The 13427-nt window shown below is 38.9% G+C and overlaps 1 protein-coding gene across 1 annotated transcript; it reads left to right on the top strand.

The window, feature by feature from the left end:
• The first annotated feature begins 577 nt into the window (after positions 1–577).
• On the top strand, positions 578–13328 carry RNF212B (ring finger protein 212B). The gene is made up of 15 exons (XM_025174991.2): positions 578–1001; positions 3962–4014; positions 4822–4896; positions 7969–8084; positions 8917–8977; positions 9157–9185; positions 9422–9468; positions 9738–9780; positions 10352–10409; positions 10796–10841; positions 11169–11208; positions 11336–11472; positions 12125–12183; positions 12274–12314; positions 12799–13328. The coding sequence occupies exons 1-15, from the start codon at positions 710–712 to the stop codon at positions 12830–12832; spliced, it is 1131 nt and encodes a 376-aa protein (XP_025030759.1). The 5' UTR covers positions 578–709; the 3' UTR covers positions 12833–13328.
• Positions 13329–13427: the final 99 nt, after the last annotated feature.

Consider the following 13427-nt stretch of genomic DNA (forward strand, 5'->3'; position numbering starts at 1 on the left):
GACACTGGGTTGGGGAAGAAGACAGAAGTGATGCGTCCTGCTGTAGGGCATGGTGGTGTTATGAAACATTAATATGATGCCATGGCTTTGATTTACTTGGTGCATGGCAATTCATCCCAGGATCTGTACCTCCATTCTCTCCTTCCCTACTATGATGGGCACACACACTGACCATGGTTAGAAATGGAGCAAGTTTGTACCCCTTCATACTTAGAATTTTTTTCTCATTTCCTTTGTCCTTTTCACTTCTCTGAAGTTCACATCATTCTCATAGAATGTTTTATTTGTTGCATCATTGAAATCAATGGATCTTTATATTCATAAATAGTGAGTGTGCAGTGGGAAAGTAGCTGGATCTATTGGCTTGGTGAAATTGCAATCATCCTTTTTCAACTCATGTAAGGCCAGACTGTAATACTGATATAATAATGATGATATTGATGCACTACCCTTTCTGTCTTCTTCTGTTTCATGTTCTTTCTTTTAAAGGAAGGGTATGTAGGCATTTAGTTAATTAAAATATTTTTATTCTACTTTCCATAAAAGACACTAACACAGTCAAAATTTAATCAATTTACTAATGCTAACACAATCTTTGATACAAATGTATCTTTCCATTGCTTATATCCTCTCCACCAGTCCCTCATAATGGAAGAATGTTCCACCTTAAATTGTTTCCAGTCCAACATGCCCATCCAGCCTTTTTTTAATGCCTGTTTTTCCCTCTGCTTCTCTCCCCCTCCATATTTATAGTTTATTTGCTTATTTTTTATTTATATCACCTTTCCACTCTACTTTTCCATCCATCCAACACTTACAGTTCTTTCTAGAAAACAATATGACATATTCTTATTCACAACAGAAGCTGAGAAAAGTCTGCCTTGCCTTTCTGCCTTGCAACATGGATTGGTTTCATTGCAATCAATGCTTCAGCCAAGAGAAATCTGACTTTTGCGTCACTAGCTGCGGACACATATTTTGCCAAAAATGTGCTGGTAAAGGTAAGTATGAAATGGATTTTTCTACTCTAGAGGCTTTTTTGTGCCATCCAGCACAAAAGAAGTAAAAGTCAAAGAAGTAAAAGTCAAAGAAGTAAAAATGAAGTCTCCTTCAATTGAGCCTGACCTCTTGGACACATTTATGTCATTTCCTTGATAATAGTACAGAAGTACTTCCGGGATATTTTTTCAACATTCTAGTCTGGTCTACAATCCTGAGATTTCTGATACTCTCTTGTCCAAGTACCATCCAGTCCCAACCTTCCTTCATATTTTAGGGATCAACCAAAATCAGCTAAAGGAATCCCCATATAAAGAAGGGCATGGCACAGGCTAGAAATAGAGCATGTTAAGATTGCAAGGAGCTTCTGGAATCCATGCAAACTGTAAATGGTGGAAGGGCTAATGTGGTATTTAATTGTATATTCAGACATTTACAGTAGTAATGCTTTTAGATGTACAAATACCCTGCACAAAAGTACAGTGGGGCAAAAAAGTATTTAGTCAGCCACCAATTGTGCAAGTTCTCCCACTTAAAAAGATGAGAGAGGCCTGTAATTTTCATCATAGGTATACCTCAACTATGAGAGACAAAATGGGGGGAAAAATCCAGAAAATCACATTGTCTGATTTTTAAAGAATTTATTTGCAAATCATGGTGGAAAATAAGTATTTGGTCAATATCAAAAGTTCATCTCAATACTTTGTTATATATCCTTTGTTGGCAATGACAGAGGTCAAACGTTTTCTGTAAGTCTTCACAAGGTTTTCACACACTGTTGCTGGTATTTTGGCCCATTCCTCCATGCAGATCTCCTCTAGAGCAGTGATGTTTTGGGGCTGTCGCTGGGCAACACAGACTTTCAACTCCCTCCAAAGGTTTTCCATGGGGTTGAGATCTGGAGACTGGCTAGGCCACTCCAGGATCTTGAAATGCTTCTTACGAAGCCACTCCTCCGTTGCCCGGGCGGTGTGTTTGGGATCATTGTCATGCTGAAAGACCCAGCCATGTTTCATCTTCAATGCCCTTGCTGATGGAAGGAGGTGTTCACTCAAAATCTCACGATACATGGCCCCATTCATTCTTTCCTTTACACGGATCAGTCGTCCTGGTCCCTTTGCAGAAAAACAGCCCCAAAGCATGATGTTTCCACCCCCATGCTTCACAGTAGGTATGGTGTTCTTTGGATGCAACTCAGCATTCTCTCTCCTCCAAACACAAGTTGAGTTTAGACCAAAACATTCTACTTTGGTTTCATCTGACCATATGACATTCTCCCAATCCTCTTCTGGATCATCCAAATGCTCTCTAGCAAACTTCAGACGGGCCCGGACATGTACTGGCTTAAGCAGGGGGACACGTCTGGCACTGCAGGATTTGAGTCCCTGGCGGCGTAGTGTGTTACTGATGGTAGCCTTTGTTACTTTGGTCCCAGCTCGCTGCAGGTCATTCACTAGGTCCCCCCGTGTGGTTCTGGGATTTTTGCTCACCGTTCTTGTGATCATTTTGACCCCACGGGGTGAGATCTTGCATGGAGCCCCAGATCGAGGGAGATTATCAGTGGTCTTGTATGTCTTCCATTTTCTAATTATTGCTCCCACAGTTGATTTCTTCACACCAAGCTGCTTGCCTATTGCAGATTCAGTCTTCCCAGCCTGGTGCAGGTCTACAATTTTGTTTCTGGTGTCTTTCGACAGCTCTTTGGTCTTGGCCATCGTGGAGTTTGGAGTGTGACTGTTTGAGGTTGTGGACAGGGGTCTTTTATACTGATAACAAGGTCAAACAGGTGCCATTACTACAGGTAACGAGTGGAGGACAGAGGAGCCTCTTAAAGTAGTTACAGGTCTGTGAGAGCCAGACATCTTGCTTGTTTGTAGGTGACCAAATACTTATTTTCCACCATGATTTGCAAATAAATTCTTTAAAAATCAGACAATGTGATTTTCTGGATTTTTTCCCCCATTTTGTCAGTAAAAATTACAGGCCTCTCTCATCTTTTTAAGTGGGAGAACTTGCACAATTGGTGGCTGACTAAATACTTTTTTGCCCCACTGTACATGGGGCTACCCTTGAAGAGTATCAGGAAGCTTCAGCTGGTCTAGAATGCAGCCGCGTGAGCTATTTTTGGGGTCTGAAGAAGGACCCATATAACACCTTTGCTCCGTGAGCTGCATTGGGTACCAGTTTGCTTCTGGGTCCAATTCAAGGTGTTGGTTATCACCTTTAAAGCCCTATGTGGCATGGGGCCAGGCTACCTGAGGGACCGCCTCGCTCCCACGATTTCAACCCATCCCACCCGATCTCACAGAGAGGGCCTGCTCCGGACCCCCTCGGCAAAAGAACTCCAACTACCGGGCTCCAGAAGGTGGGTCTTCTCTGCTGTAGCCCCCAACCTTTGGAACATCTTGCCCCTGGAGGGGAGACAGGCCCCCTCACTCCCGGCCTTTCAGAGAGATTTGAAGACCTGGCTCTGCCATCTGGCCTGGGGCAGGGAGGGAGGTTGTCAGAAATGGGGTTGGCTAGCCCCCTAGAGACCTAGTGTGGGTTCCATTGGCCTCCTGGATTTTTTCTCTTCTTTCCATTTGTGTAGATGTGTTTGTCTTTTTATAAATTTTAATTATGTATTTATTTGTTTTAATTTGATGTAAACCACCCAGAGTCCCCCATTGCGGGGAGATGGGCGGGGATAAGTATGTATAAATAAAAATAAATAAAAATGTAGAGTTATCAGACATATTTTGCATTCATATACAAGATGAATCCTTCTAGGAAAGTTTAGCCCTTAACAGTTGAAAAGGTAAGAGATCAGAAATAATATAACAATCCTTTTAAAGAGAATCTAAACATTTTGGAAACTGCTTCATAATTTTAGAAAAGTCATCCATTTTTGCAATTTCAGACAATATTATATATGAAAAATTTCAATGTCATAGTAATACATTTTACATTTTAATCTTGGTAGATAAATGCCCTTCTTGTGGAACAAGCTGCAAATATTTGTCTCTAAAAGATAATGTAAGTTCTAGTTTCTGTAAGAAAGATTCTTACCTTTTTTCTTTTTGGTGTCTCTGAACTCAGACTTTATATCCCAACCAATTGGGTGAATGTGTGAAATATTTAAATTATAAAAAGCAAGAAAATCTTTTTTTTTTTTTAAATTACCATCTGAGTCTTAAACAGTGAGTTTAATAGAGCAGTGAAGGTAGGAAAAAGTTGATAAATATTAATTTATAAGAAGCCAAACAAAAGAAGAGTTTCCTGAAAACCTGACAATGATTTATTGTGTACTTTCAATTTGTAAAAGTAATTTCAGGTACCTGGCAATAGAGATCTCATTATGTATTTCAATGATATTATGGAGAAACATATTCAAATACTGCTCAGCAACGTTGTGCACTGAATTATATGAAATCAGTCACTATATCTTAGTCTAGCCTACTTAAGAGGGCTTCTATAAAGCTAAAGATGAGAGAAAAAAATGGATTAAAATTTTTTTACTTATTTCAGTATATTTTTACTGCTCTTTTTTCAATGAGCCAAAGGTGGTGTTCTTAATCAATACTACCATCAGCTCCTTGGAAGAAAGGCAAGAAATATACTGACATTAGTAAAAATTTTAAAAATCCAAAATTATGTGTATAAGAATTCAGATTGACAGAGTGGCTGGACAGAGATAATTCAGTTAGTGAAATAATATTGGAAACTTCGTATTTCAGATATACAATCAATCAAATAATCGCTGAAAATTTCAGTTTGTTTAGCCTTTTAGATTATAAAGAATTTAGCCCTTATCTCCCCTTTGTCTTCTTTTCTGGCCTTCAGATGAAACAAGAAGAAAAGAAGTTTTTCAAAAACCCTGTTGAAACAGCACTCAACTATATTGCTCATATCTCTCAGGTAAGAAATCATTTAGGGTTATATCATCATAAAATGTACTTTTATTGTTTTATAGAATGTATTTTTATTGGTCAATGACCGAAATAAAGTCTCTCTACTACTATTCTCATATTAGTTCCTAAAAAGGGGGACACTGATTGAAACAGTTAAGAAAAACAGCAGCAAAGATTTAATTTATAGTATTTTTTCAGGAAAGTTAGTATATCTTAAAGAAAGGGAAAGAAGATGTGTAATACTGAAAGTCATCCTGACCTGCTTAAAGTGTTGGGAGTTGTGTCCAATCATGAAGGAAAACACTGAGGAACTAATTTCCTAGTCAAACAAGACAAACATTTTCCCTAAAATTAAGATACATTTTACTCCATTTTTAATAGCTGCTGCATGATGGATGAATGATCCAAAGTCCACTAGAGGACTGGTTAATAACCAATCTGGGGAAAGGTTAATAGTAATAGTGGTCCCCATTTGCTAAGTAAGCTAATTAATTACAATAATAAATCTAGATAAAGGAGCCAGATAAATATTGTAACCGGCCAGTTAATCATCAAAAAAAGTTTCAGCAAAATCAGCAATACCTGAGCGTTAAAATCCACCATGGTAATCATCATCCTAACCCCATTTCTTAAACTAGATAGCCTAGCACTCAGATGAAGAGGAGGGGAGGAACCTTTAAAGAGGGAATGGATCTGTATTTTATTCTACTTCCATTCAAAAATTGTTTTTATTTATTTTCTCACAATTAAATCACTTAACTGAACTCTTCTCTGCTAAGACCAAGAAAATGGGCAAAACTATTAGCTTGTGTCCAGTATTCTGCAGACCTCTGATAAAAGACAGACCACCCTTACTTAGAAAATGACTGGACATGACAAAAATCTTTCCTTTTTATGTTTGTGCAAGACCAGCTCTAAGTGCTAGACTGCTATCAAGGATATGATATAATCTTGCTTTTCATAATAAAAGTTTGGCCTCAAAGGGGTGAAAAGAAAGAAGGGATGGTTGAGAACAGCACTCTGCAATTGCATGGAAATAACTCTTCTTGTAATTTCAGTAACTTGGTCTGCGAGAAAAAAGCAAACTCAGAGAACACCAAGAACCCAAAAATTCATCCCTGAGCGTGACACACACACATATGTGCAGATACTGGTTTAGATAGCATCACATTATTTTCATCCATTCACATGAGTGTTTATACATCACATTTTAAAATGGGAATTTCCTAGAGTAGTTTACAAAAAATAAAAGTATGGAAGTATCATATAATTAATTACAATAATGATAAAACAGTCATTGTATCCCTTATTCTAAACCATTAACGGCCTGGGAAAAATAATGGGCTCCCCCTGCTGCTGAAAAAACGGCAACATAACCGCCAAGTGGGAACCATATGGGAGGGAATTCCAAAAGTTGGAAAAAAGTTAGAAGTTTTTTTTGTCCCAAGTAAAGATAAAAAAATTCTGAGGGACAAATATTTTAATTACTGCATTTCCATTGTTCTCAGGGAGTTATTTATTTCTTACCTCTTTCTCAGCCTAAAAATAGCTTTGCATGCCATTATTTCAATATTCTAGGTAGTTGTTACATTTGTATAACAAGCACCCATGTTTAAGTTACTGTAGTTTTTAGTTCAGAGCTATGACATGTTTTCATAATGCACTATAACTAGGCTGTGGTCAGTTGTTACTTATTTCTTATAAATGACTTTTTTTCTATAAATCAGGCATGCAGTTGCCTAAAATACAGTCTCGAGCAACAATGACACACGTGCCAGATATTCAAATCTTAAGCCAATTCTTAATTTCTCATGGTTTAAAAACAGTTTTGGGGATAACTGAGAAGGAAACAGGCAGGAAATGTAGCCTGAGACAATTTATACTACAATAAATTGGTTAGACTTTAAGCCGCTGCAAGATTCCTTGCTATCATTCAACTCACCTTGTGGATATTATTCATATCACCTTGCTCGTTTACAGCTTTTAGGTACAGTACACAAACTCTGAACTGCTTGTTCTATATACTATATGTCTTGCAAACAAAGAACATAGATCACACCCCTGACTGGATGGAATATTAAAGTGAATATATAAAATACTATTAGACCATTTGTCCTTCTACTCAGCTACTAGACTGTTCCAGTGCTGGAGAATCTGTGGTTGTTGTTTGTTGCCATTTACATGCCAGTTCTAATTCAAACAAGGCACTAAGCATCTTACAAAATAATACAAACATTAGAGTAAGAATAGTACTCAAATAGTACCAAAACAAAACATCAGTGCCCTAAGGAGCAATTAACAGCATCCAAATCCTTATCAGGAGGATGGCTATCCTTACAAATCTACTCCTAAGGGCTTCCCCCAACAAAAAGGTGGGAACCAATCTGATCTCAGGAGGAATGGTGCTCCAGAGAAGGGGGTGCAGCTGAGAGGACTTATCTCTGGGTCCCTGAAAACGATATGCCTTAAGAGGATCCAGAGAGAGCCCACTCTTTACAGTCTTATTGGGCAGGCATAATCCACTTGGAGAAGGTGATAGATAACAAGACCTCAGCCATATAGGGCTTTAAACCAGCACACTGAGTTGCAACCAGAAGGAAACTGGTGACCAATTTAGTTCTCAGCTGAAGCCTCTAGAGAGTCTGCAAGGGTAGCCCCAGGCACAGCACACTGATTATGTGTCATCAAGTCATTGTCAACTCTTAACAACATTACAGCAATCTAAAAGAAAGGTGATCAAGGCATGAATGACTGTGAGCAGGGCCTTCCAATCCGGGAAAGATGTTGTTGGACCAAATTTCCTATCAACCCTTACTACTGGCCATCCTAGTTGAAATCTGTTGAAAATGTTAGATTTCATAACATTTAGAATGGCAAAGGCTTCCTACCACAAGCCTACTCTGATTTGTAGGCACTGGTCCTGTACCATCCATGTACAAGGGAGGTCTTCCACTCTGAGCAATGACCTAAAGGTTCTACATGCTGTTTCTTATCTCCCTAAATGAGTTAGAGTCATCAGACCAGATGCTGAATTCCCTTGAAATCCATCTCTCTCACTCCCTTTGGGTCTTCTTTCTAGGTGTGGACATTCCAGAAGAGCCAGATGGAGCTGCTGGTCTCGTTCTACAAAAATAATGCTTCAAAAGCTGAAGGAGCGCTCCAGCAAGCTCTCCACAAACTAACTATCCAGGAAAAGTGAGATATGCAGGTTGTGTTCACATAACGAAGGAAAACAGTATAAATGTATTTACACAACACAGTATGAATACTGAATTATCCTCTTCTCTGGGGGTCACATAATATACTGAGCATATTCTATATGAACCAAATAAGCTGCTTCATAAGACCCCCTTAGCCACAAAAAGAACTTAACCAAGATTCAAAATACATAAGCTTAGCAGGTTGTGCAAATACAGCTGCTAGGTCTTTCACTGACCTGCTTAGCATACTGTGTGAAGGCAGCCTGTTAGTTATATCTGTAGGGATTAGCAAAGTTAATATGATTCTGCTAACAAGATCCAGTTTCATATTCTCACTCATTTAAGAATCTTACTGGTTGATCAAAGCTCCATCGTGCCTTCTTAGGTTAACGTACCACACTGGGCTGTTTACTTAAAATATGGAAACTCTTTTTTCTGTTCATATATCCAGAAAGCCATTCCTTCTCCTTCCCTCTACCCCAAAGGAAAGTTATTCAATGAAGTCATTGGAAATATCCTTCACTTGTCCTAATCTGTGGAAAGAAATGGTTGTTTTATTTTTGATGGAGATAAGAACTGTGGTAAGCAAATAGGGCTACATACTTTTCTAAAGAAGACTCCAGGCTTCTGCTCCCTTCTGATATTAGCCATTAGATGTTAGAACACGTTGATAATTTGTGAAGTGAAACTAGTAGCTTGCATGGCCCAGAGGCAGACCTCCTACCTTTGTTCTCATCACTGCTGAAGTGTTCTCTAGTGGGCTCTAAAGCATCAAGGCATATTATCATCTGCTTTCTGTTTCTCCTACCTGTCACTCCCATATGTAGAGAACTAGAGGCAATACAGAAGGAGAATAGGGAACTGAAGAAGAAGTACTTCAACTTGAAGGTAGAACAGTTTGGTGGAAACAAATTATATTTTTCCCTTATTTGGTTCTTGACACCCTCTGCTGGCAGCAATGAGTCCTGCTCTTCTCCTTATTTGTCTAGGAGGAGAGAGTAAATCAAACCCCTTTGCATGTTAGGGGCCCAGCTGTTTACCGCAAACCCTTCCTCTTCTTTCTACAGGCTTTTCCGAGACATCACCAAGGTAGCAGGTCAGTGTGTCTGTTCTGTCCTTTTGGAATATTCATCAGAATCGGCAGCCTGTGAAGTAGAGGCAGTAATAGATCTTCATGGAAAATGAGGGAGCTGGGTCTTGAGCCATAGGGCAGCACTGAAACCACAGGACAAAAAAAAAGAAAACAAAAAAAACCTTCTGGGCCAATATTTATGGGGGTGGGGAGGAGGAGGAGTTATACTAACTGATCAAACTCATTTTAATTTGATGCAGAAACAGCACCCCAAAGCCGGTTGCCATCACTCCCCCGTCACAGACAGGTAGAAAGATAAGGATCCTGAATCACTTCATTTCGCTCAGGGTAACATTTTGTGAATGTGCATATATGTGCATGGACAGAAATATATGGATGTTTACCTGATAGAAAAAAATGCTGTACATACATAAAAACCTGCATAGGTCTCTGAGAGCGATGTAGGATATGGACAGATATATCCAAGTATAACCTCTCTTGCTGTCTCAAGCCAACGTGTACCTCTAGCAGAATTAACTCTGACTACGTAGTAACTCACTACCTCATACTTTGCAGTTACACCACAACCAATTTTCCAGCGCTCCAGTGAGGTGGTCAGGTAAGTGCGTGAAGAAATATTTTAGTTACTGGTGACTTACACTGTTGATAGTTTCTACCAAAAACTCTTGGGCAGTTTTTGCAGAAACTATCAAATATGGAAATAAATAAGCTGGCATGCTGCAAAGCAAAATCCCACATTCTAGTATACCTCTTAAAGAAGTATCTTAGGACCACACAAAAGTCCCAAGTAAAAGTCCAGAAAAAACATCCTGAATGGCTAGTTTGTTTTCTGGCGAAAGGTGTTTTTGGGCTATGGCTACCAATTTATGAACAGGCAAGTCTCCCGTGGCAGCCAAAATTTTAAATGTGCTCCAGATCCTGAAAGATTGCTTACTCCTGCTTTAGGAGCTTGCTCAGAACTGAAGAGTAGAAGCAGCCTTTTATTCTCTTAGAAAAATCAGCATTCCACTCCATACCTTAGAATCTCTTTGCTATGACCATTATCCCTTCAGTCCAGCTCCCTTACAGCAAAATTTGAATATTACACTTAAAAGGCCACATATGGGTACTGTGCACCTGCACTAGCTTTTCTAGTGATCGCTCCCTGACATGTTGTGCCTCTCTCACAGCCGCTCGCCTTCTATGGATTCCATTTCTTCTAGAGTCAGCCACCTATCAAGCTGGCAGGTTAGTTTCTGCCATTGCTTTTCTTTTCCCAGGAAAGTGAAATAATGGATATATTGCTTTGTTTCATGCAGTCATTTCAAGTAATTTTGAGAATAAAGAACCACTGATACCATCTGCCCAAAAGCTCTCTTTGGATACAAAACATCCTGGGCTAGCTAAGACTTATGCTTGGCTGCACATGGCTTGGGCAGAACTGTTGCCTTAGCAAGAAGACAGCAGTAATATGGTTGAAAAGGAGGTTTCACTGGGAGTTCTGAAAGCCCAAGACTGACTTATCTGCAAGACTTAACAGTTAACAGTGTTAGATCTAAGATGTTTCTGAATATTTTAATTGTTGCCCTTTTAGCATGAAAATTCCTTTAAAACCTTTTCTCACTTTTATTCAGCATGCCACAAGACCCACCAGAATGACCCCAGCTGTCTCTGCAAATGGTAAGAATTGTAATTGTCAGCAAACAGTAAATTTCTGCCATATTTAGGCTTGTGGCAACACAGAGCTAAGGGTAACAAAATCAAGAATCTTCCAAGGTATCAGTTCTGCAGACAAGGATCACTTCAGAGTTTATTATTTGGAACAGAATTAATTCAATTCTGAAGAGAAATAATGTTCTGTCTCTGTAATGAACAAAATTTCTCTCTGATCTAGTCCTCACCCTAGATACCCATTTCCCACATACCTAACCTTATACTTCCTATCACCTTTCCATGTGCTCTCCACCATTCATTTCAGGTGTAACACCTTTGCATTCTATTTGGCAGCCACCCCTTCTCCAGCCTCCACTCAGAGTTTATTCTACAGGTGAGTCAGGGAAGGGGGGGTAGCCTTGATGATGGTGTTATATGACCATATAAAAGTTAAAAAGATTTAGTGTTGTCTTCCACAGCAATCAGGACTTCTGTCACTCTTCCCTCCTTCCTCCTTTCAGGGCCTCTCCTTCCTCTTCCCACACCCCCGGCTTCAATGTCTTCAGTCTTCAAACCCCCATGGCGAGACTAAGTCAGAGTGCTAATAATACTGGGCAGCCACAGGAAGCTCCATACTTCAACCTCAGCATCTTTCCTGGTGAGGAAAGAGTTCCTCTTCAGCTAATACACATTTATTCCATATTCTTTTCCTGCAGTAACACAGTACTATTCATCACAACATGCTGTAATCCTCTGTAGCACAAGTCGGTACAACAATAATGACTTGTTACATATACTGTACGTAACTGTATGATTTGGTTGTGATCTAGCTTCCTGTATGAACTTGATCATAATGATCTGTAAATAACAACAGTGTACCATCTAAGGCCCAAGGGCTACATATGAATCCCAAAGCACTGGATTTAACTTGAGTGATTCCCAAAGTTGTCACAGAACTGTAATGTTTAAGGTAACAAAAGGGGAACCATAAATATACAAGGAATAATCCCATTAACTGTATTTTCTTTTAAATAAAAGTAAAGCTTATTTATTTTGTGTCCTAACCTCCCTCACTTATTTGTCCTAGTTCTCTTTTCTTTAGGCACATGGCTCTCAACACTCCTGCCCCCTCCATAGTATATTGTGCAAATTTAAACCCTGGCATTGATTATGTATTCCAGAATGGTTAGACACACAAAGGCTTAGCATGAAATCCAAATCCAGAAATTGACTAAGGTGTTAGGATAACCCTTGGATTCCTACATGATTTACTCTCTAATGCTCAGTTTCCTATTGCTTTTGTTTTACAGATCCGACAGGTGTTCCTGTGCCAGACCACCGCAACCCTGAAAGGCTGCGCAACATACAGGTAAAAGACAGATTGTAGACAGGGAGTACAGACTAAGGAAAAGCTTCATCTGAGACGTTTCAATTCCTTTTCTTTTTCTGTCATTCTCAGCTGGGATTCACACCTCACTCTACACCATCTTTTCCCCACAGGTAAGTGGGACACACTTGGATTTTTCATTTTCTCCCTTTCACATGCTACATAACAGAGCTTTGTGAAAGACCATGAATATAATTCACATCCAGGTGAAAGTATGGTCTCCCCCCTCCCCTGACTGGCTCTAACCTTTCTGGAAGTTTTTAGTTTTCATCACCCTTGCCAAAAACAGTAAGATGCAATAATATTGAAAATGTTGCTGTTAAAACAAATGCTAAATTGGGCTGTTTTGCCGATTTCATAAAGTCTCAGCTTTCCTTTTGAGAAGCCTTAATGGCATCATCCAAAGAAACAAAGTCCCAATTTTTCATTCTTTATGTCTTCTTCTAAACTAAAATTGTAGCATGTTAGAAATGCAAATCATAATCAGAAGTTAGAATATACTTTTGTTGAACAAAACTAAACAGTGATCAGAGCTTAATACAGTACTAAACGGGGAAGACGGGCTCCATTCAACTAGCTAATTGTTCTTTTTCCCAGGTATTCATCCATCAGCCAAGTCCACCAGCAATAATGGGGATGACCAAGGCAACTCTTCTCTTAAACATCATTGTAGCGGCTAAGATAGATTCTTCTGTCCATACTTTTTATAGTATAAATCCTTTGAATACTTGAGCCTGGTTAAAAAGCAATCCATTAGTAACTGAGTGGTGCCATTAGGGGACATTGTTTTGATTATTAAGATTCTATTTTAATGTTTTTTTGTTACTTGAGGTAAGCCACTCAGAGTTGTTTGAAGCTGACTGTTATACAAACCATAGTAAATAAATAAATATATAAATAAAATTCTTAATTATACAACACAAAATATGTTTATGGTATTTAGTATATGTGACATTATTTTAAAATCCCTCTAAAGTCTTTGTTTGAGGAAAATGGTTAAAACTGTAGCTAGTGAACTTGGCTGTAGCATTATTGATACACAGTGTTTTAACTTTCAGTTATAACACATTAAGTAACCTGTGGGTCCTAGTTCCAATCTTACTTTGTGACTAGGTTTATTTGCTAAGAAGAACATACATTACGTTTTATGTTTTCTGAGCTAAAATGCATTGTGTAACTCCAAGATGAAATATTCAAACAATTTGATCCAGGTTGCACATAATATA

Source organism: Python bivittatus, unplaced genomic scaffold, assembly GCF_059951505.1.
Source record: "Python bivittatus isolate LINGU-HERP-01145 unplaced genomic scaffold, Pbiv_v1 ctg000370_np1212, whole genome shotgun sequence".
NCBI lineage: Eukaryota > Metazoa > Chordata > Lepidosauria > Squamata > Pythonidae > Python > Python bivittatus.